Raw genomic sequence first — 21,765 nt, 5'->3', positions numbered from 1 at the left:
TAGTGTAATATATAGATTTCTTCATACAAACACATCAAGGTTGAGATATTTTCCATAAACTTTAAACACAGTATGTTTTGGCTCTTTTGTATATTTATGGGTTTACTCACCAACCATATAGTAAATGTAGCATTTCAGTCCAACTAAAATATTTCAACTGGCAAACTTACAGTCTATACAGAATATTCATGGTCTATTGGTCTGAACCAAGGTGTTTAAAATGAGAATGAATCACATGACATCAGCCAAATTCAGCAAAACGTTAATTTTATTTGTCTGTGTGATTTCACTTCTGGCTGGACTCTGACTTGGATGTGGATGCTCTCAGAGAAGAAAGACGGCGCCTCTTGGCGATCTGTTCTTGGCGCTTCTCCTTGGCCTCCTGTTGGCAGAACAAACATGTCAGCAAAGTGTCTCAACACAGCAGCCATTTGCACCCAAACAATATTTAAAACAATATTCCACGTATAACTCAACTTTTTGAAGAATTTCACCTCATAAGATGTTATGATTTAGTGCAGTAGTTGCAATGTTGTGTCAACAACATCTTTACTTTCTTATCAGTGCATTTCAGCTTCAAGTTCTGGCAGCTTCTAACATGAATTCCCACTGGACTCAGTGGTAGAACAGATGTTTTTTAAATAAATATTTACTAGATCTGCTTTAGTTTGGAATGATGTCTACATGGTGGATACAAGCAGTGCTATTCAATAAGAAATGACAAACCTTCATCCTCTTGGCCAGCAGCTTGGCGTACTCAGAGGCCTCCTCTTTGTTTTTCTGGGTGCGCTGTCTCTTGAGGGAAATGCGGCGACGCTTGTGCTGCAGCACACGAGGCGTTACCAGTCTCTGGATCCTAGGAGCCTTAGTTCTGGGCTTCTTGCCTGCAGAGGACATGGAGCATGCAGTTAATCAATGGTGCAACTAAATGCCTGGTGTGGTGATGAGGTTTGGGAGACATGGAAGAATGTTCAGACAGGCAGCCATCTCCCCAACAGCTGAAGTGATCTTATAAACACAGGCGATGTGAAATACAGAAAGTCTCATGAATTTCTTTCTCATCCCAAAACACTGAGCTCATTCACAGAAGCTTTTGCCGTCATGGAATCTGGTCAGCAGTGACAATTTTACTCAACACCTGAGTACAGTAAGCCTTCATATTAACAATATCAGCAGACATCATGTGTCCAGTGTTCTATTCTTAGACGTCTGTTTGTTTAAAATGAAATCATACTGACCTACAATTGCAAATTTAATATGGAGATATTCTTAACAGATCAAGCTTCACTGGACAATATCTGTTCAGTCTTTTGTCCTGTAATGTTTGCATACACAGGTCAAAGTTCAGGTGGGTTATAAGCAATTTGATTGCATCAACATGCAAAAACCGATTCAAGTATTTTGGACTTCATAAAAGGTCAAAACACTTTTTATGTTTTCAAACTAAATGACTATACAATTCCAAAAGCCAAACCGTTTCTATGACCATTTCCACAGTTCTTTAATTGGTGCATTTAAATTTTGGTCACTTTTCTTACATCTTCATTTTAAATTGCGGTCACAACACTCAGCCTGACTAACAGGTAAGACAAGTGCCACAAAATCACTGCAAGCTTCAGTTACAGTCAAATCCAGAGTCGTACTGTCTAACTTTGGTGAACCCAAAGTACGACACTTGGAGGTAGAACTAGAAATAGGAGAACTCTTACCTTCTTTAGACAGGGGTCTCCTCACAACATACTGCCTCACATCATCTTCCTTAGCCAGGTTGAAGAGCTTGCGGATCTTGCTGGCCCTTTTAGGACCAAGACGGCGAGGGACAGTGCTGTCGGTCAGCCCGGGAATGTCCTTCTCACCTGAGAACAACCATCATGTTGATTAGACAAGTTAACTACAAACTTTACTGTTTACAGCTTGAGCATGTCTTCCTTTACTGTCATGTTTACTATAGATTATCAACTGGAAACTGCACTGGTGTAAAATAAATGAAACCAGCCAAGATTTGAACTTGATCACAGCACGTTTGAAAATAGAAAAAGTTCATAAATACATTGTGATACTTTTGGAAACAATGAGAGAGCATTGCAGTTCAACCATCCACGGTCAACGGTAAGGTTGCATCTGGAAAGCAGCTCCACAGTTACTCTGGCAACACGCTGTCCCCCCTTAATGACTACAGACCAATCAAAAAGGATCTACTGGTGTGCCATCAGCTGCACTAACACCTGGTTTTACAGGTTAACAGTGAACACCTTACCTTTCTTCACGATGACCAAGTTGAGAACGCTGAGGTTGGCATCAACGATGCAACCACGGACAGACTTGCGCTTACGCTCGCCAGTCCTGCGGGGACGGTAGCAGGAGTGGCCCTTGCTGAGCAGCAGGCGCACACGGCCATGGGTCAGCACACCCTGCTTCATGGGGAAGCCCTGCTTGTCGTTGCCTCCGCTGATGCGAACCACATAACCCTGACAAAGCAAAGAAAACAAATTCATATTTCTGTGCTTTTCCATTTAGGTGACCTGGACACGATAGCTGCTTTCAGATTTGCACTGAACTTCATAATATCTTGAAATTATCTGGAGCTGTATGTGAAACAGCAAATGTGTAAACGGGATGCCGCGGACATTGTCCAGAGTTTCTACTTCTAGCCCTCTACTGAGTGTGTCACACGTGTATTTGACACGCAGCAGAATTTATACATTAGGTCCTGCCTCCTGCATGCTATACCCAGGTGCCACCCCCCACCTTAATGTTAAGGAGATTTTCCTGTTTACGAGTTGAACTCTGTTCTCCATGTGTGAAAACACAAAACCTTTTGCAGAGATGTATAAATCTGGCTGGAGTTCCAGAGAAAATGCACCAAATCAAGTGTAAACATTTATGACAACAGTCATCAACTTTCAAGTATTATAAAGTGAACAAAAGAAGCATGAAATTGACTGCTTTGGTTCTGTGGGTTGTGAGTTACCCTTAAATTACAGAAATGGTGGTTTACTTTCCAGCTCCACTTGTCTGAAACCCAACTGCCTGATTGTCAGCCTACAACCTTGCATGGGTAGAGACTACAGAAATTTACTTTACTGAGCCGTTTTCAGCCACGACCTGCAGGTAACATCTGAAGAATTGGCTTCAGAGTTTACCAGCAGTTTGCTTTTCGGACAGCCACAACACCGCAGGAGGTTTTCTGCACAGGCGCAATCACAACAGCATGAAATCCTCAGTATTATTCATATGAGAGGTGGAGCAGGCAGGTGCAGCAGGCAGAGGTAAGGAGTGATGAATTAACCCTGCTGCAGAGATCACGTGATTTTCTTAACACACAATACATCTGTGTATTTTATGTGTATGGCACCACATTATCAAACAGAAATAGGTTCTTTATCTTTTCTTCATCGGCGTTGACACATGCACCATGTTCTGGGTTCAGTGCATGTCTGAAAGCAGCTTATACTTCAACCTACCAGGGTAACTAGACATTTAATGAAGAGTGGAAGAGAATTGACAGAGCTATGCTGTTTTGATCAGTCAGATAAAAGTGACTGGTCACATCTGGAGCAGCTCTGCAGTTAATTTTGCAACACGCTGTCCCCCCTTAATGACTATATAGAAGTCAAAAGGGTCTACTGGTGTGCCACGCTGAGTTCCACATGTACAAAATGATGTGTAGCTATACATCTGAAGTGTCTCAGTGATGCAGAGACCATAACCTGAACGATCAACAATATTCTGATAGCTTTCAAACATTTAGATTCAAACCCTCACTCCTCTCAGGTCTGACTGACACTATGGAGACATCATGCATCAGTGCTCACCTTCCACTCATCTCCCAGAGGGTCAGCAGCCACCTCAGTGGCCATACGCTTCTCATAGAAGGTTCGCAGCTTGCGCTCATCGTCGACTTCAATCAGCTTCTGGCAGCCAGTAGCGGGGAAAGAGATGTTCAGCTGGGGGGAGAGAAATCACAGTCGTTTGGTTAATGTTACTAACACTTTAAACTTAGCTCCACGTCGGCCATGCAGGTAGGTTACGCTAGCTGTGTATAACGTGTATCTAGATGCAGCTAAAGTGAAGATAGTGGCGGAAGTTTAACTAAAAGAACTGTAATGAATCATTACATAGGTGTTTGGGTTAGTTTGAATCAGAGGGTGATACAGGCTAGCGGAGGCCTGTTAGCTTCTCTACCGGCTACTAGCTAAAAGCCCGCTAACGTTAGCTCTGAAGGCTGCTAACAAGAATACAAGTTTACGATAGTTAAACGCCACCGCGGAGACTTAATCTACTGTTTAGCCGCTGAGCTCTGAGGACCGTGTTGTCTCGGTGGAGGGAGGCTCGAGCTCGGGGCACATTTCTCTCCGTGTTCCGCCATGTTTCCACCGCTCACTTGCGTTAGCTCTCTTCACAATCAAAGCTCATCCTCGGTGTCAGAGCCGGGGCTGCTCCATCACACTGACCCGATGGAAGGCTCACAATCACGGATTTAATCACACTGGACTATTTCAGATAAAGTAGCAGTGAGCAGATTAATAAAGTCAGAGAAACGCTGTACCTTCATTTTGCCAAACCGACCCTTCAACGGTCCGCCACGGAAAAGAGGCCGGATATCCGCCCCGAGCTCTCACATAGGCTGGGTGAGTTCTCGCGATATCTGACATCTTGTAGTTTTCTAGTCAGACTCAAGCTGAAGGTTATTAGACAAATTATTAACCTATAAATAACTTTCTATCTACTTTCTATATATTTATATAAATATGTACCAGAGTGAGATATTTGATGCATGTGCTCAATGATCTGGATCATTTTTAAGATAAATACATAGATAGATAGATAGATAGATACATAGATAGATAGATAGATACATAGATACATAGATAGATATGATAAGATATTACTCATACACAAGGACCATTATATTGTTGAATAAGTACTTATATCTTATATAATTTTAAATTTGGCTGATAGTATTTGTGTGTGTTTATTTAATTTGGATTCTCAAAGCAGGGTTTTTAGTTGTGGTGGAAACATTTCTCTTTGTTGTTTTAGTTTTACTCAGTTAAATATAAAGTATATAAGCGTAGCTTATAAAATTTGCAGCAGAAATACAAAAAATTACAGAAAAGACATTCCATTATTGATTCATTCTTAATTAAAATGAATATTTAATGAGAAAAAAAGATGCAAATGAGTGTATGAATAATCAGTCAAATAATGTCCACACTTATTTATTTGTTTATTGTGTTTGTGCACAGAAAAATACTATAAATGTACTTACCTGTACGTTAAATAATGTTTCTAGCTATGGATCCATCATATTCAGGAAGAGAAGTCAGGATGGCGCCGCCCTGTGGAGAGATGGCCGCACAGCAGCTGGTCCAGTAGCAGCTCTGTCTCTAAACAGCTGTTCTCAGACTCTCCTGTGAACATCCGGTGAGTCCAACAGTCACTTCACTTCTTGTTCTTCTGACATTTGTTTGAAATGTTTAACTAGTGGAGGGAAAGCTTGTTTTTTATTTGAGTGTTTGTATCTGAAGGAGGGTTCACTCTGCTCAAAGTCTGAGAAATAGAATGATTTGGTTGTTTATCCCTGAAAGTGTAATTGTCTTGTTTGTTGATCTGTGGATTGTATTATTTAGACTTTTTCTTTTCTCACTTCTTTATATTGTGATTCTGTGTGTTTACAGACAGAAATGTTTGTTGATTCAACATGAAAAGTAATTTAAAGTCAGTGAGGATTGAACAACCATTGTTGAAGAAGGGAACTATTTTTTACATAAAGGGTTTCTCACTTTGATGCATTCAACCTCTCTGGGTTTAGACAATAAAGATATTTTTTTATGAAACGTGGAAGTAAATCAGGGAGTCACTTCTGGTGGGAAACTGCAAAGGCCTCACCTGCAAAAAAATAAAATAAAAAGAAATAAAAAATGTTCCCATCAGCTCTCATCAGCCTTTTGGGAAAAGTTTTAGTCTATCAACTGAGGAAGCACAAACTGGCAGATCAAAAATGTCAACTTCTTTCACTGACTTCACTCAGATGTTCAATTTAAAGGTGAGTTTAAAATCCTTTTTTTAATTTTATTTTTGAATGGGATTCATTTGAGTTGTTACACGTAAAATCACAATCCAAAATCCACAAGCAAAATGTTGTGGAGAATTTACTTAACTCACTGTTTGATTTGCACTATTTCATCTGTTCATATATTTGATATCTTGTGGCACATTTAATTATGTTGTAAGTTAAGGTTGGTGTCAATACTTTCCCCTGAGATCATGAAATGTGTAAAGAATTATATTTTAAGTTGTTTATTCTGGTGGAAATGATTTTAATGTTTTTAATGTGTCAGTGTTGACTGATGAAATGATTAATGTAATGATTCAATATCTTTTTACAAAATGAAAAATATGACATCTTGTCTCCCTGTTGTCATTCTGCAGGTATGAGAGCTGCACAATCCAGATCTTCTACAGTGTGTTTTACATTATTATCATTGTAACCTTTCACACATTGATGCTGCTGTCATTGCTACTGTCAAATGATGTTACATTGTTGAATCTATCATTGTGCACCTGATATATGCTTCAATACAACCGTTATCTCTCATTGTCAAATGTCACAGAGAGTTCATTGAAAAAAATGTATGTGATGTTGCTGTGCTATAAAAATAAGATGCAATTAAACAGAGTGAGTGCTTGGATTATGCTGAGAAGAAGAAAAAGAAGAAGACGAATGGCGCATGGCCGCACTGTGGCCGGCCTGGCAGGCCTCTCCCCATAATTATGAGATGGTAAATCATCACAGTGGTGGAAATGGGCTTCCATGAAAATGTGGCTAAAGACTAAATAAAAATGCCATAAGCAAAACTTTTGAGGATCGTTTGTATTATCTAAAAACTTAAAACAAATTAGATTCCAAACTCTCAGTATAAGTACTTCATAGTATTTGAGGCAGTAGTCTAACTAGTAGTCCAACAATATCAGTCTCATGGAGAACTGCAATCAAGCTTTTCTATCCCTCAACAAAGATGGCAGGAGAAGCTCATTCTTGTTCTGTGGAGGGGACACAGGATTACTCAACAAGTACACAGTCTGAGTACTTTGAGGAGTCCTCTAAACCTCAGAGCCATTAGCTTACAATTGGAGCAGAGGGCACATGAAGAGAAATAACCTACGACGTAACATCAGAGGCAGCGTGGTCACGTGTGTGAGAGGAACACGGAAGCAGTGAACCATCTTGTGGTGGTTGTGGACTCTTTGCTCGGCTGACATAGCGGAGCGTCACGGTCACGACACCCGGACAGTGTGCGGAGGGACGGCGGCTCCACTATGCTGCTCAGCCTCGGTCCCTGCGGTGTCTCGCGTCGTGCAGTGTACGCTACGTGTCTGCTCTTGCGCCAGCGCGTTTAGCCGGAGCTCAACAAGCTCTACGGACAGAGGCTGGAGGGATTTTCTCCGGTGCTTTTTCATTTGTTAATCTCCGCAGTGGACGGAGGACCGCTGCCTCCTGTGCACGGTCCCTCCGACACAACAAGTCCGGACATGAGTAACGTTAATCTGATTTTCTGGGACCAGTTGCAGGCTGGCAGCTCCGATGTGGACTGGTGCGAAGGGAATTACCTTATTTACCCGAGCATCGCTGAGTTTTACAACACGGTCGGTTCTGACAGACAAAGCCAACAATGTGTGCTTTGTGTTTTTATTGTTGTTGTTGTTGTTGACAGTTTTGTTTGCAGCTTCTTCGTTTTCCTTTGTGCTGCACTGCTGCCTCACTGTTCTTCACAGATTAGCTTTAAAGCTCACTGACTAAAACATGTTATGATGCTTCTCAGCTTCAGCATCACACTGTTAGCATCAGGTTACACATTCTTCCTTTTCTGCATTTCAGCTGCACACACACACACACACACACACACACACACACACACACACACACACACACACACTGGTCAACTCCTCTGGCCAGCATGTTGTCACGTGTGAGCAACATGTATGAGATGTGTTCATGTTTTTTCTGCTCATTGCTTTCCTTTGTTTATCATTTCAGATCAGCAACATTTTGTTTTTTGTTTTGCCGCCCATACTAATGTGCTTGTTCCGCCAATATGCAACACATTTCAACAGTGGGATTTACCTCATATGGATTCTGCTTGTTGTGGTCGGTAAGTGGACTGACTGTGTTTATTGTGTGGTGACCTCTTGATCTTTATGACACTCTTTTAGGTGTATTTCTCATGAGTAGCCAAAAGATGTATTTATACTGGTTTACAGAAACATTTAATAACATATATGGTTTATAACTTAGCCAGAAACTCTCCTTTTTGCAAAGTTTCTTATGTTAAAGGTTCAGTGTGTAGGATTTAGTGACATCTAAGGGTGAAGTTGCATGTTGCAGCTGAATACCCCTCAGCTCACCCTCCCCTTCCGAACAGGAAGTTATAGGGTCGTACAATTTAGATGAAAAACACTAGTGAAAACCTCACTATGATTATTTTATATTCAATTTCTGCCAATAGAGCCCTTTCACCCAAATCTTACACACTGGACCTTTAAGATTTTGTTGACTCTGTCAGAGACATGCTATTTCAAAAATGTTTATTACTTACATCACATGTAAAGGGGCTGTTACACATGACTACATTATGTTTAGAATATATATATTTTCTGTCCTTGCTATTTACTAGAACCTGACCCATATGGATTTTAGGGAAACAATGCAAATACCAACATTAGGGAGTAGAACAAATTCCAATACAGAAGCATCGGCAGATATATATTTATATATAAATATGAAAATAATCGTTAGTTACAGCTCTACATTGAGGACTGCATATATAGGCGTTTTGGTTGCAGGCTTTGCAATCATATAACTAGATGAACGTCAACGATAAATTTCCTTCACAAACAAAATGTTTACAGCACTGAGGACCCGAGTCACATACTACATGTAAGTATTTGTGGTATGCAACAAGAAAAGTAAGATTTCAAATGGATGTCAACAAGTGAACGAACAAGGAACCTGTTTGATTCCCTCACAGTGTGATCACTGGTTTTGGGGTTAGATGTTAAACAGGATTTGAAAGGAGACGTGTGGGACCATGCAACACACTATTTCACATCTCAGCCACAGTTCAAGTGCTTGGGGCCAAGCCAGCATGCAAATTCTTTTCAGCTGGTGATCAGTATTTTCTCAACATCCACCAAGGTCAGCTCTCAGGAGCAGTTGAAAAGGATTAGCATTTAGCCACAGACACTTAAACTGGGGATCAGAAAAGAGTTAATGGATTCTCAAACTGGGATTTGTACCTTTTACGTTAAGCTTGTGTGTGCAAGTTAATGAAAGTTACACAGTCGATTTGAGAGTAAATACACTATTTTCCATCAGTGTCCATGGAGGAGTCAGTTATTCAAATTCTTATCAACTGCGGCTGAGTTTTTTTTCCCCAAGATCCACTGAGGTCACGTCTCAGGAGCAGGGGGACGTGTGTCAGGTTATCGTTGCTGACACTGCAGCCAAAGTGTTTTTTCCAAATGGTGCCAGTGTAATCTATCTGTGCTGCCATTAATTTACTTTAGCACCAGTTAGGACTGTGACAAATCAACTGAAATCTGGACAAGAGGCCTAGTCATTGGTTGGATGAAGCACAGTCACAATAAAGTCTTTTTCTTCAGGATAACCTGAAGCTGTAACTTAGAACAGCTGAGAAAACATCAGGCTCATACATGATCCAACTATACTTTAACACAAGACTATCTGTACATGCCTCATACATGTTGAAAGATTTATATCCCACACATAATATTTGGGTATTTACAGGCTAAAAGCAATGATTATTAAATTCAATTAAATGTATTGGTTTTGATAACTTCTTAGGAATCATTGCATAATATTCCCTTTTAATAAAAATATTGTCCCATGTATACATTTTCTTTACTCCCTAACATCTGCCACCAAAAATCCATATTGGTCGGGCTCTAATACTAGCAGAGGACAAAGAAAAACACATTTTTACAGATGAATGTTTAGCAAATAATTGTTTCAGTTCTTTCCATGACAGTTTTCTATAGACTTCTGTCTGTGATAAGAAGTTGAAATGTGTGACTCTGCTGCAGTGGAGCCTGTTATGAAAACAGATAACGCTGATAGTAAGACGACTGTTGGACGGTGATAACGAAGAGGCACTGACGGCTCCGTCCCTCCACAGCATTTCTCACAGTTATACGTTGAGGTCCAAGTTACTCCTTGAGATTAGTCGTTTACTTTGTGTCTCTTTGTTTTAAACAGCAGACATTTCTCAGTACTCCTCTCTGAGCTGCTTTTGTTAAGATGATGACCCGCTGCCCCTGAAGTCAGTTTTCTCTCTAAAACATTTAATCTTCCTGTGGAGGTGGCTCAGAGAGCACCCAGGTTCACCCTGGTCCCTCTCCCCTGGTTCCCCATGGTCGAATAGTTTCAGCTGGGTCAATCAGGGGAACCAGGTGATTGGCCCAGCTGAGACTAGTTGGCCAGTCAACTCTCCCTGGATTCAAAAGGCAGCAGCTGAGCTGCCAGAGCGAGACGAATATGAGCAAAGCTCATGGAGGAAAGACTGAGACAAAACAGACACTTTTCAGTTCACTTAAACTTGTCAGCACTTTCCGCTGGCTTATTGGCTTTTCAGCTCTGTCTTGACCATCTGTCCCCTTCTGTGTTCCTCCTCATGTCTCTCTGTCTCAGTGCGTCTCTTTCTGCGTTCATCCTCATGTGTCTCCCTTAGACAGCTCAGCTTCTGTATTTTGTACCAGAGGATCAATCAGCTAGCAGCCCCCGGCTGCACTGATTAATCCTCTGGTGGAGGGGCTCCCTGAATCTCCTCCGTGCCCACACTTCCTGATGTATGTTGTTTCAAGCCTGTATTCTGTTGAACTACAGTGGACATATGTACATTTTTCATTGGTTTCGTTTGTTTCCCATTTAAAAAGTGGAATTTGGAATATAAAATACAAAGTTATGACTCCTTAAACTGGATTTAAACTGCCCATTGTAAACAGGCATAGATGTTTTTCCGTTATCTTTTAAATGGATGTTGTTAAATCTCATTTATCAAGGCTCATTTACACACTGAAAAACTAGATTACATCTCTGACCAACGCTTGTTTGTTTCTGTGTCTCTTCCTTCCAGGTATTGGATCGACATATTTTCACGCCACCCTCAGCTTCCTGGGCCAGATGCTGGATGAGCTGGCCATCTTATGGGTGCTCATGTGCGCCATTGGCATGTGGTTCCCCAAGAGATACCTACCTCGGATGTTCAGGAGGGATCGGTATGTTGAGTCGTATGACATTGCATCAAAATAACCATCCTTAGAAGCTTGACACTAGCATTAAGTGTGTAAACGTGTTATCAGAGGAGGATGCATTACCATGGTTTCAAACCATGTGTACTAATGAGCAATGCACATTTGTAACAGCAGCTGATTTACGTGGATTTAAAGTGAATTCAGATGTGGACTAGAATATTAGGCCTTTTAGAGAACTCTGATGCAGTAAAACTTGATTTTACATCAGATTGTTCCATCAATTCAGTTCCACTTATAGTATGTGTTAGTGTTAGTATTGAGCAGGTTGATCTGCAGTAGCTGCCTGTTGGCCTCCACTGTGTCATATGATGTGTCCACTGCTGTGACTCTGCTGTTTAATAATAGGTCTGTCTAAGATAGCTGACACCAGAAAAAGCTGCATCACATGTCTTTACTTCTCTTTCCATTGTCGCCATGTCTGCTGTTTCACTTCAGGCTGTTGCTGAAATTCTCCACAGCTTCAGTGATTCTTGTTTGTTATCTGGATAAGTGTGTCAAAGTGATTGTTTGTGTCATACCAACATTCCTTCTGTGTTTCACAATGCACATATCAATCTTCATGGAAGTGAAGCAGATTAATTTTGCATCTCCATCTAGGTCAAGGTTCAAAGTGGTCATCGGCATCTTGTCAGGGATCACCACGGGTTTGGCCTTTGTCAAACCTGTCATCAACTCGGTGTCGCTCATGACACTGGGCATCCCCTGCACTGCACTGCTCATTACTGAGCTGAGAAGGTTGGTGGAAAGATTTCAGGCATACCACTTATCCTTCAAGGGTCACAGGGGGCTGGAGCCAATGTTTTTCTTTAGAACAGGGTTTGAGCAGCTGAGGGAGGAATCCTGATACAGGAACATCATACAACAGAGCTAGGTGTTCATCATCTTTATTTTTTATGGTTTATTATGACTTTAATGGCAGAGCAATGATTGTGTTCATATAACTTAATACACACCTTTCATTGTTTGTCTTCTCTTCATCCTGATTTGTAACGTTGTTACGTCTGTGATTGCAAGAAAGTTATTCTAATATCCAGAGTGTACAGTTTGTTGTGTAACTGCTAACTAGTTGGCTATTTAGTAAATAGATTCACAGAAAAATAGTAAAAAAAAAAGTATCAGTTACCTGAACATCTGACAGTCCATCATAAATTGTATTGCTTTACACGGAGAAAACCATGTGTTGAAACGGCATTATTATTCATGCCCTTTAGAATGAGTGGGAAATATCAGATTATGCTGTTGTCACTATTGTTATACAGTCTTTTATTCAAATATAGTTGGTTATTTAAAAAAAACAAAAAACATTTTAGATCTTCCAGTGTACTTCATCATGACACAGATGTCCACTGGATTCCGAATTACCTCTACTCCCCATTGTGAGCAGGTCTTATTTATCAATGTTAGTTCAATCAGTTCAGTTCCCTACACACAAAAATTACAACTTGATTCTATGTAAGTCTGAAGCCCTATTTGATTTGCTGACGTGCTGATCTGCACATACAGTTAAAACTAGAGTTTACATTTAAAGCACAACAGCAGCAGAGGCCAAGTTTCTGTGTCTATTTCAAGTTGTCTGTTCAGCCCATTCATCTGCTGCTGTTGATCTATGTGTCACTCTAACAAGTGTCACCGTGTAACCGTGTAACGGTGTCAACAGAATATTAATGTCATTTTTGCCCTTTTCTACTGACATGGCCTGTTGACATGTCCTCTGTTACAAGATAATTAGAGGCTGTGTGATGTGAAGGAATGTTCTGAACGCACATTCTTGCTCATGACTGTGTATGTTTGTGAGCATGTGTCTAATGCTTTCCTCCGTCCCAGCAATGTGCAGCCGTGCTGTTGTTTCCGTTTCCCACAACTCTTACTCACCACTGCCAGTCTAACCTGAAGTCATCCATTGTTCGACCTTCTAGTGACTTTTGACATTGCTGCTGGTGCCACTCGTCTATTGATGTTTTTTTGTTCTGCTAAGTGGGAGAGAATTCCTGAGGCCCTGGCTGATGGACTTTTGCCATCAGAGTGGACAGACTATTCTGTTTCTGTTTGCTTTTTCTCTTACCGTTAGTCTGTTGGCCCCTGTTCAAGGTACTTCAAGCTGGACAAAAACAACTTGTCCTGTGTTTAGGATATCCATCTCAAATATTACATAAAGCTGAAGTGTTGAAGCAATTTAACCAATGTCCTGCAGTAATTGGTTATTCATAAAGGAAAAATAAGAAACAAAACCAAGTGATTATATTTGAAAAAAGTTTTGTGATTATTACAGCAAAGTTTAATTTAACACGACCTTGGTTTTCCTGCAGCTGTCGTGGGTTCAGTTCTGACCTGCTGTGTCCTTCCCCATTCTCTCTTCCAATTTCATACTTGTCCTGAGAGTGAAGAAGAAATATCCCAAAATTATCTCCAGCATATTTTCTTATCAACTAGTGAAAGAACAGATATGGTCACATGCATAATTTAACTCTCTGCGGTTTTGCATGGCTCTTAAAAAGCCGATAAATAAAGTACAAGCAAATTAGAATACTGTATTTATAATCTTGTATAATTTCACATACACATATCTATTCATATTCACACATGTCTTCATGTGCACATACCGGCAAATATAAAGGCCATCTATTAAAAAGTCATACCTTTTCATCTGCTCAGGTTTAATACAACTTGAGTCTTATTTTCACTTCACTTTCTAAAAACATTTACATTTTTCAGTAAAGAGCTGCTGCGTCTTTGGAGTCTTCGATAAGTTTCCGGCTTTAAGACACAGATCTAATGGAGCTTGTTCCTGTCTGTTCCCCAGAGTGAGGGAAGCGTCTTAGGACATTTCCACCCACAGACAGACAGACAGGCGGGCAGACTCACAGGCAGACACAGAGAGACAGACTGACTCACAGACAGACAGGCAGGCTCACAGACAGACCTTTCCTTGACTTATCGTCACCTCCACTGGTCAAACTCTCCTTTTCACTCCCTCACTAACTGTCCGAGGAGAAGTCCCGGTTTTGTGTCGTGCTTCTTATCTCACATGTTTGGGCTGATATGGTCACAGTATTCCAGATATGCAGCCGTGAGGAGATGGTTCTGTCAGCAGGAAGAGGTGTGGGCTGACCCAGTGTGTACATGGAAACTCAGTAAGGTCAGCTCACTTTATACCTGGTGCTAAGCCAGGTCTCGCTCCCATGACCATAGAACACCTCCAGCACTTGACGTAGAATATGACAATATTGATGACACCCTAATGGTATATTTCCCTCTGGGAAGACATCATCTATTTCTGCACTTCCTGTTGCTGTTGAGTAGCCATGACACAGATTCTTCTGCTCCCTTTCTGGACCAGTTATGTAAGAAAGTTGCCTGTTTGGTTCATTTACTGACCTGACTTGACTTTAAGTAACACCATGTAAGAAGAGGAAGACCATGCAGATGTTATAGCACATTTGGTCTGTGTCCCTGGATATAGAATGTGTGCATAACTGCCAGACAGCATAGTCTGACGGTAAATGCACATATGTGAAGTACATTGAACCAAACAGTATTTATTAAGGTATCCTACAGGGTCTTCAAGGGTTTGCGTGTTTTCCTCTAGTTACCATGACTTTTGGTTACTTCGCTTTACGTAGCCATGTGCTTCTATTCCTCATGTATCTGCTCCTTATAGCTCACCACTGTTTCAATGCTTCATAGATCGCAAACATGCACTTTGCAATATAGATGTCAAAGGATTTATCTTATGCTTCATAGATCACAAATTTGTGTTCAGATATACACACCTGCCAAGAAGGTAGCCGACGATTACATGTCAATTTTAAACATCTGATGTGGTTCAGTGCGAAGCTGTAAACCATTTTACTACAATTTTCACTGAACGATAACTTGGCAAATATGTAACTGGAGACAAACCGTTTTGGAAGCTAGAGAAGTCTCATATTATTGAAGGACTGTTTAAAATTTCAAACATGTAGCATCAGAAGTTATGAATCACACATTCATTAAGGACACAACTCGCTTTTTTAAAACGAAGATTTAAGCAGGACATTTTTTGTACAATTAAACTGAAGTATGACAGGGCCTCTGTGGATTTGACACGGAATGACCTTCCACACAGTGGTATCGTTTTCTCTTAAAAAACAACCCCCCCTGAGCTAACAGTCTACATTGCCATCATTAGCCAGAGGTGATTTACTGCTGTCTGTGACATTGACTCGTAACATGTCTTTATCAGTAGTAAGTGTTTTCTAGCTGGAGGCACTGGAACCAGTTTTCACATTTCAGTCCCATGCAGTGAGATGCTCACTGTGTCCCAGAGAGCAGCAGCTGTACCTGCATGCTGAGGTGGACAAAGAGAGTTCAGCAGAGAAAGAGTCAGATTTATTTTAGCTTCCATTCACATATCCTGGATCAGCTTGTGTTGTGTGGGATTCGCAATGATGTCTCTTTTATCAGTGTCTTAAATGGCCGGTGTAACGTAAAGGTGGTTGTTCTTAGTGACAAACTCAGAATTACCAGCCAGCACTGCAGTTCTCCTCAGCTCAACAGAGCATTTCAACTTTTTAGGTCTTTTTCCAAGCTTTGTCTGAGAGGAGTTCCCAGGAGTCTGACTTAAAAACCATTTGCTTGAAGCTATAGATTTAAGAAGCTTTAAGATTTGTTTGTCTGTATCTTATTGTGCTGTAAGTGCTCTCTGGGAAGTGTTTGTGCTGTCTCTACATTCCTTTCCCCTTGAAACAATGGTGACCCAAATTAAAGGCTGCTGAAATGGTATGACTTCATCAAATGCTTTCTTAAGGGGACAAACTGCGTCACGGTGACTACTCCTCTGCTGCATCGTCACTCAGTTTAGTCCCTGTCTTTCTTTTGGCACTCACGTTCGCCTCAGCTGTCCCCCGTGCGTAAGGAGGACATGACTAAGAATAGTTTATCAGCAGCAGCCAGGATTAGCTCGTGTATCTGCAGGTCAGAGCGCCGTCCACTTGGAGATATTTTGGATGTCAACATGAATACTTGTCACTCACAAATCTTTCAGGTCCCTAAAAAGAACGATCTCTTCTAAAGATAAATGTGCTACAACTACAACTTCACACACTGGTATGGACATCTCAGGTGAAAATAATAAAAGCTCCCCTTACGCACAGTGGAAAATAGTTGGTAAACATTTGTTCTCCATCACAAGTGAATAAAAAGTGTATTCTGGAAGAGACCATCCACACCCTATACGTTAGGAAGGCTCCCAATGCAATTTAAAACCTAAAATTGTTGTTTTATTGCATCTCAATTTTTATTTTATTATATTTTAAATTCTCAAAAGATAGTAGTTATTATTGTTATAGGGTTAAAGGTATAAAATGTATAAATGTTATATGTATGTTTAACAGTTAAGCTACTTAAAGTAGTTCAGCATGAACTTCTGGAGAGATAAAATACAAACATTCACCAAGTTCAAATCACATCTTCAAATTAAAGATAATTTTGCTCTGTATCTACTGGATGTTGAAGAGGCAAATCTTTAAGTTAAAAACGTAATGCATATATTTATAGCCGATTAATCAGTTTTGGTTTTTCATTGACATATTTATATTTCAATGTTTTATTGTAAAAAAAAATATATTTTTGTTATCTATTTCTTCAGTTTCATAGTCCTGCATACACAGATTACACATTTTTAAAGGTCAGCATCCACAAGATTAATCACATTCAGTAAACTCAGATGTTTAAGTACAGAAAGTGTGTACTGTGTGTGCTGATGGTGCATTTTGATGATAAAAAGGCTGCAGGACAACAAAGAGCAGACTTGCATATATTGCTGCATTATGTGTGTGTATGTGCGTTTTCAGAGTTGTACACAGTTCTCAGTGTTCTCTCCTCGACCACTGCAGGTGTGAAAACCCTCGTGTGTTCAAGCTGGGCTTGATCTCAGGGATCTGGTGGGCGCTGGCTCTGCTCTGCTGGATCAGTGACAGGATCTTCTGTGAAATGTGGTCATCTGTCAACTTTCCCTACTTACACTGTGCTTGGTAAGTTCACGGCCATCTCAGCACTGTGTGGGACATTACCAGGGTTATGATTGTTTACCAACCATGAATGCACTCTTTTGACTATGAAATGGAAATTAATACACATTTTTAATTTTTAGAAATTTTATTTACTTGAAATACAAAAGCTGAAATAGTAATATTTTTACAACAATGTTTCAAGAATATTTTATGAATGAGAATATATGTGAGGTTGATGCTGTAGAATCAAAAAAAAAGAAACCAAATTTAATAAAATAGAAAATTTAGCTAAATACTACAAATAAGGGATTTTGTTTTAGAAAGATGCAGAAATATTATTTCACTGGGAATTTTTTTTCTTGTTTTCAAAACCCTCAGTTTAAAATCATATTTTAAACATGTCTGTGTTTTTTTGTTTTTTTTAAAGACATATAGCAAAATGAAGTAAATAAGCAGTTCATGTCAGGCGTACTATTTCCACCTTTGTGTACCTGTGTTACATTTATCTTTACTTTTTTCCTCATCAGAGTGTTCAGTTTGAACTTGTATGTCTGATTTATTCCCATGTTACCATTGTGTAGTGGACAGTAGCATAGTTGCAGTTTGTGTGTTTCATGAGCAGTGTGACTTAAGAGGGAGATGAATATGTAATTGAGAGGAACAAAGATGAGTCCTCAGGGTTCAACAAGAGACTAAACACAGACTAAAATAACCTGATAAGAAGGAGATTTATTCTGTAGACACACTAAATCTGACACCTGCAGACACACAGGTATATTTAGCAAATCATTTCTCACACAGTCTGGTTCATTCAAACTCCTCTTGCTCTTACAGGCACATCCTCATATGTCTGGCCTCTTACTTGGGTTGCGTTTGCTTCGCCTACTTTGACGTCGCGACTGAGGCCCCAGAGCGAGGCCCCGTCATCATGTTCTGGCCCAACGAGAAGTGGGCCTTCATTGGCGTGCCCTACGTCTCCCTGCTCTCTGTCCACAAGAAGTGTGCTGTCAAGGTGACATAAAGTGAGTCTGCAGCTCAGCTGGTTGGGCTCCCACACTTCTCAACAGGATGTCTTCAAAACAGCAAGACGACACGATACATCCATACATCCAGCACGTCTGTGAGTAGCCTGACATCCACGGGGCTCTGGTGACTGGATGATGTAGGTAAATCACATGTGGGCCAACTGAGAGGATTCATTGTTTCATTGGTCTGGTCTTCATTACACAGCAGTGTTTATGCAACTCAAAGAGCAACAGGTGTCACAAAATAGCTGTTTTCAGACATGAACTCCGGAGGACGTTGGCACAATTGGTTTCGGACTTTCTTCAGAGGTTTCCTTGCACACGAATAACGCAGCAGGTTTTACAACAACAGAAAGACGTAACATTAACTTTGCTGCAGAGATCACACATTAATGTTAACAGCACACCGACGTCGGCCCTTATCACCAAAAACTCTTCTTCAGCGTCTTCTATGTGTGGCACCAATTGTTCTTCGGAGCTATTTGTATTCTGTTTATTTTATTTTTGCATCTGTCGGGTGTTAGAAACGTCACCAACGCACTTACCCGCTCGCCGTGAAACCTGCGGAGGATCTCATTTACTTTTTACCAGGGGGACTGGACAGAGAAACTCTGGAGAAAGTCTAAAGTCCTCTCACTCTGACATTTGCATTCTCACACACAGCCCCTCTGGAGAATGTCCGGAGATTACCCGGAGTTCAGTGCATGTCTGAAAGCAGCTAATGACACACAGTCACATTCTACACAACACAATATCAAAGCCAAGAAACCTTTACAGTGTTCAACATGCTCAGGCTCTGCAGGAGACATTTTGTACATTTTTGTATTAACTCACAAAACCTCTTTATAAAGCGTTAGTTTGCCTTTATGAACATAAATATAGCATCTCATAGGTGCAGTCAGGCCATAATGAAATCAAAATCAGAAACAATATAACACTGGATTCAGTGACTGTGATAAATGCATAATGCATTAAAACTCAAAGTGTCAACAGGCCAGTTCTCAAGATGTTACAGAAGTGTTATGAAAAGGTTATTCACACAAAGCCGAATGTATTTCTGATACATAATGGATTCATGCTGGTAAACCTGCCCTTTGTGTCGACTGGCATTTTCATGGAAAAAGTCAGAAACACAAAAGGCTTCTCTCTAGTCTGGGTGTTTTTTTCTTCCAGCATGCCACAGTTAATGTTTGAGATAGTATATGAGAAATGTTTAATATATTCCTATATATAAATATATTTTATTAACTAATAATGTAATATGCAATTATTTTCCTATGAAAAGCATATTATTGATGTATTACTCAATCATTAGGTACCCACTGATATTGGCCAAAATCTAAAAGAACCAGAATGTGAAATCAGAATGTATTAAAAAAGAATTGACAAATCAAGTAACAAATTACTTATTCTGCACAAAATAAAGAGTGATTTTCAAAGCCTCTGGCTAAGTTGCAATAAAGAACAGGATCATTACAGATATTTACTCAAAGATAAGATTGCTATTGTACAGATTTGAATGTTAATTCCCCCCCCCAGACATCTCACCTCTTCAACTGCTCTTCAGGGTTCTTTTTTTTTTGTTGACATTTTGCTAAATGTCATTGAAACGATGTAAAATGTGCAAAAAGCCTTAATCAATCGGGACAATGGATTACTGGCAAGTGAAGTTTTTAGTCTAAGAGGTGAAATACAGTGTATGGTTACATTAAAGCACTTTGTTTGTGAACCACTGTGTAACTTAGATTTTGAAAAGTGTTCTATAAATAAACGTATTATTAAGTAGTACATGGATGTGGCATGTAGCTCATGGCAAGTCAAATAATAAAGATAAGCTTTTATTACCTCTGACCCTAAAACTAAAACATTGTAGTTGGGCTAAAAAGTGAATAGAGTCTGTATGTGGAGTTATAAAGGGAAAAACATGTTTGGATGATTCAAAGCAAAACAGGGCTCACTGACGCTTTTCCACCTCAAACCATTGTTGTACATGTTGTTCTTAAAAACTGCCTCAAGCTGTTAAACTAATATTTTTTCACTCCTGTCGCCCTGCTGAGGCTTCTGGGAGTCCAGACCACTAAAATAATTTGTGCTTACATAAAGGATTATTATTACAACTTACAAAGAAAACAACCATTTTTCTTTTTTTTCTGAAGTGACATTTCGTGAAGTCCAAAGCAACTTATATTTTTCTAATTGAGGTGCAGCCAAAATCAAAGCAGCGGCCTAAATGGTGAATTATTTTGATATTGTACTATTACTACCTTTGTATTGCCAAACATTGTTACAGGGTTTCTTTTTATATTGTATCTTTTTGGACAATATTGACAATGTGAACTAAATAGGTGTAGTGCCCGAGAATAGTTATTGTGCTGCAAATCATGCATCTGATCCGTGTTGGTGTTTTTTTGTATGCTAATATAAACAAGTTGAGAGTTAAGTTAGAAAAGACTTGGTGTGTTGAGACGTGTCTCTTTAATGCTCCCACTGCATTGTGATGTTTGTCTTGGCATGAGGTATGATCATGATCACATAACAATGAGTCGTCTTTTTCTATGGACTTGTGTGTTCAAGCAAATTTTTTTTCTGCTTGCATTGACAGTACAGACAAACTGCACAAAGTATTTATTTTTATAATTTATCCTGTTTTATAAACAAGTATTTGTAATAGACTAGAACATTAGTTATTTTATTTTATGCAATAAACGTATATACTCAAACTGATTAATGGCGTTTACTTTACAAATCCAACACAATATCAAAATAATCATAATACATGCTTCAATAATTTTCACAATGAATTTTATAGCTTAATGAATTTGCACGACAGACTCACTATGGTGCAGCTGACTGGTTTTCCCACTAGGGTGCAGTTTTTTCACTGACTATCATCATGCAGAGCCAGAAACACAATGAACAGTACAAGTGTGTATACACAGCCCTACACAGCAGACTGTCTCTGGAATCACACAAAATAACTTACATTTATACAGACTTTTACCATATACTGTAAATATGGACATACATTTGACAAATGAGAAGATATACTGTGTGAAAATGTCCCTTTAAACTCGATTCTTTGAGGTTTGACACCCACTTTCCAAAACCCCAGAAACACTGACAGATTTTAGTTTTTAAATTTATTTGCACATGGACACCATAATTAATATCAAAGCAGACATAAACATTAAATCCCTTCATTATTGATATAACTATTTCCAAGTTAAAATGCAATGTTTTCAAATTAACGAATTAAATATTGACGCTCAAATGAATCAATAAAAATATCTACCCATGATATAATCCAATGTTTAGTTTGACTGTGGACAGAGCAGTGACAAATATAGAAGCAGACATTAACATTAAATCACATTTTTTCTTTTTTCTCAGACGCTCATTATCTAATTACAATTTCA

At 39.6% G+C, this 21,765-nt stretch overlaps 2 protein-coding genes and 1 long non-coding RNA gene across 3 annotated transcripts; 2 read left to right on the top strand and 1 right to left on the bottom strand.

Annotated features, from left to right (window-relative positions):
* Positions 1 to 250: 250 nt before the first annotated feature.
* rps6 (ribosomal protein S6) lies at positions 251 to 4,687 on the bottom strand. The gene is made up of 6 exons (XM_020100492.2): positions 4,550 to 4,687; positions 3,816 to 3,947; positions 2,258 to 2,468; positions 1,710 to 1,856; positions 727 to 884; positions 251 to 382 (listed from the first exon to the last, which is right to left on the bottom strand). Exons 1-6 carry the CDS (start codon positions 4,553 to 4,555, stop codon positions 287 to 289), a joined length of 750 nt encoding a protein of 249 aa, XP_019956051.1. The 5' UTR covers positions 4,556 to 4,687; the 3' UTR covers positions 251 to 286.
* A 34-nt stretch (positions 4,688 to 4,721) lies between these two features.
* Positions 4,722 to 6,840, top strand: LOC109637862 (uncharacterized). Its single transcript, XR_011243886.1, has 3 exons — positions 4,722 to 4,924; positions 5,297 to 5,427; positions 6,436 to 6,840. It is a non-coding gene; the product is annotated as an uncharacterized lncRNA (long non-coding RNA).
* A 349-nt stretch (positions 6,841 to 7,189) lies between these two features.
* On the top strand, positions 7,190 to 21,073 carry acer2 (alkaline ceramidase 2). The gene is made up of 6 exons (XM_020100498.2): positions 7,190 to 7,650; positions 8,042 to 8,156; positions 11,157 to 11,298; positions 11,932 to 12,069; positions 17,208 to 17,345; positions 18,159 to 21,073. The coding sequence occupies exons 1-6, from the start codon at positions 7,537 to 7,539 to the stop codon at positions 18,343 to 18,345; spliced, it is 834 nt and encodes a 277-aa protein (XP_019956057.1). The 5' UTR covers positions 7,190 to 7,536; the 3' UTR covers positions 18,346 to 21,073.
* The last annotated feature ends 692 nt before the right edge of the window (positions 21,074 to 21,765 follow it).

The sequence above is a fragment of the Paralichthys olivaceus genome, chromosome 8 (assembly GCF_024713975.1).
Source record: "Paralichthys olivaceus isolate ysfri-2021 chromosome 8, ASM2471397v2, whole genome shotgun sequence".
NCBI lineage: Eukaryota > Metazoa > Chordata > Actinopteri > Pleuronectiformes > Paralichthyidae > Paralichthys > Paralichthys olivaceus.
Note: the sequence above shows the minus strand (reverse complement) of the source record. Positions and strands in the feature narration are given on the sequence as shown.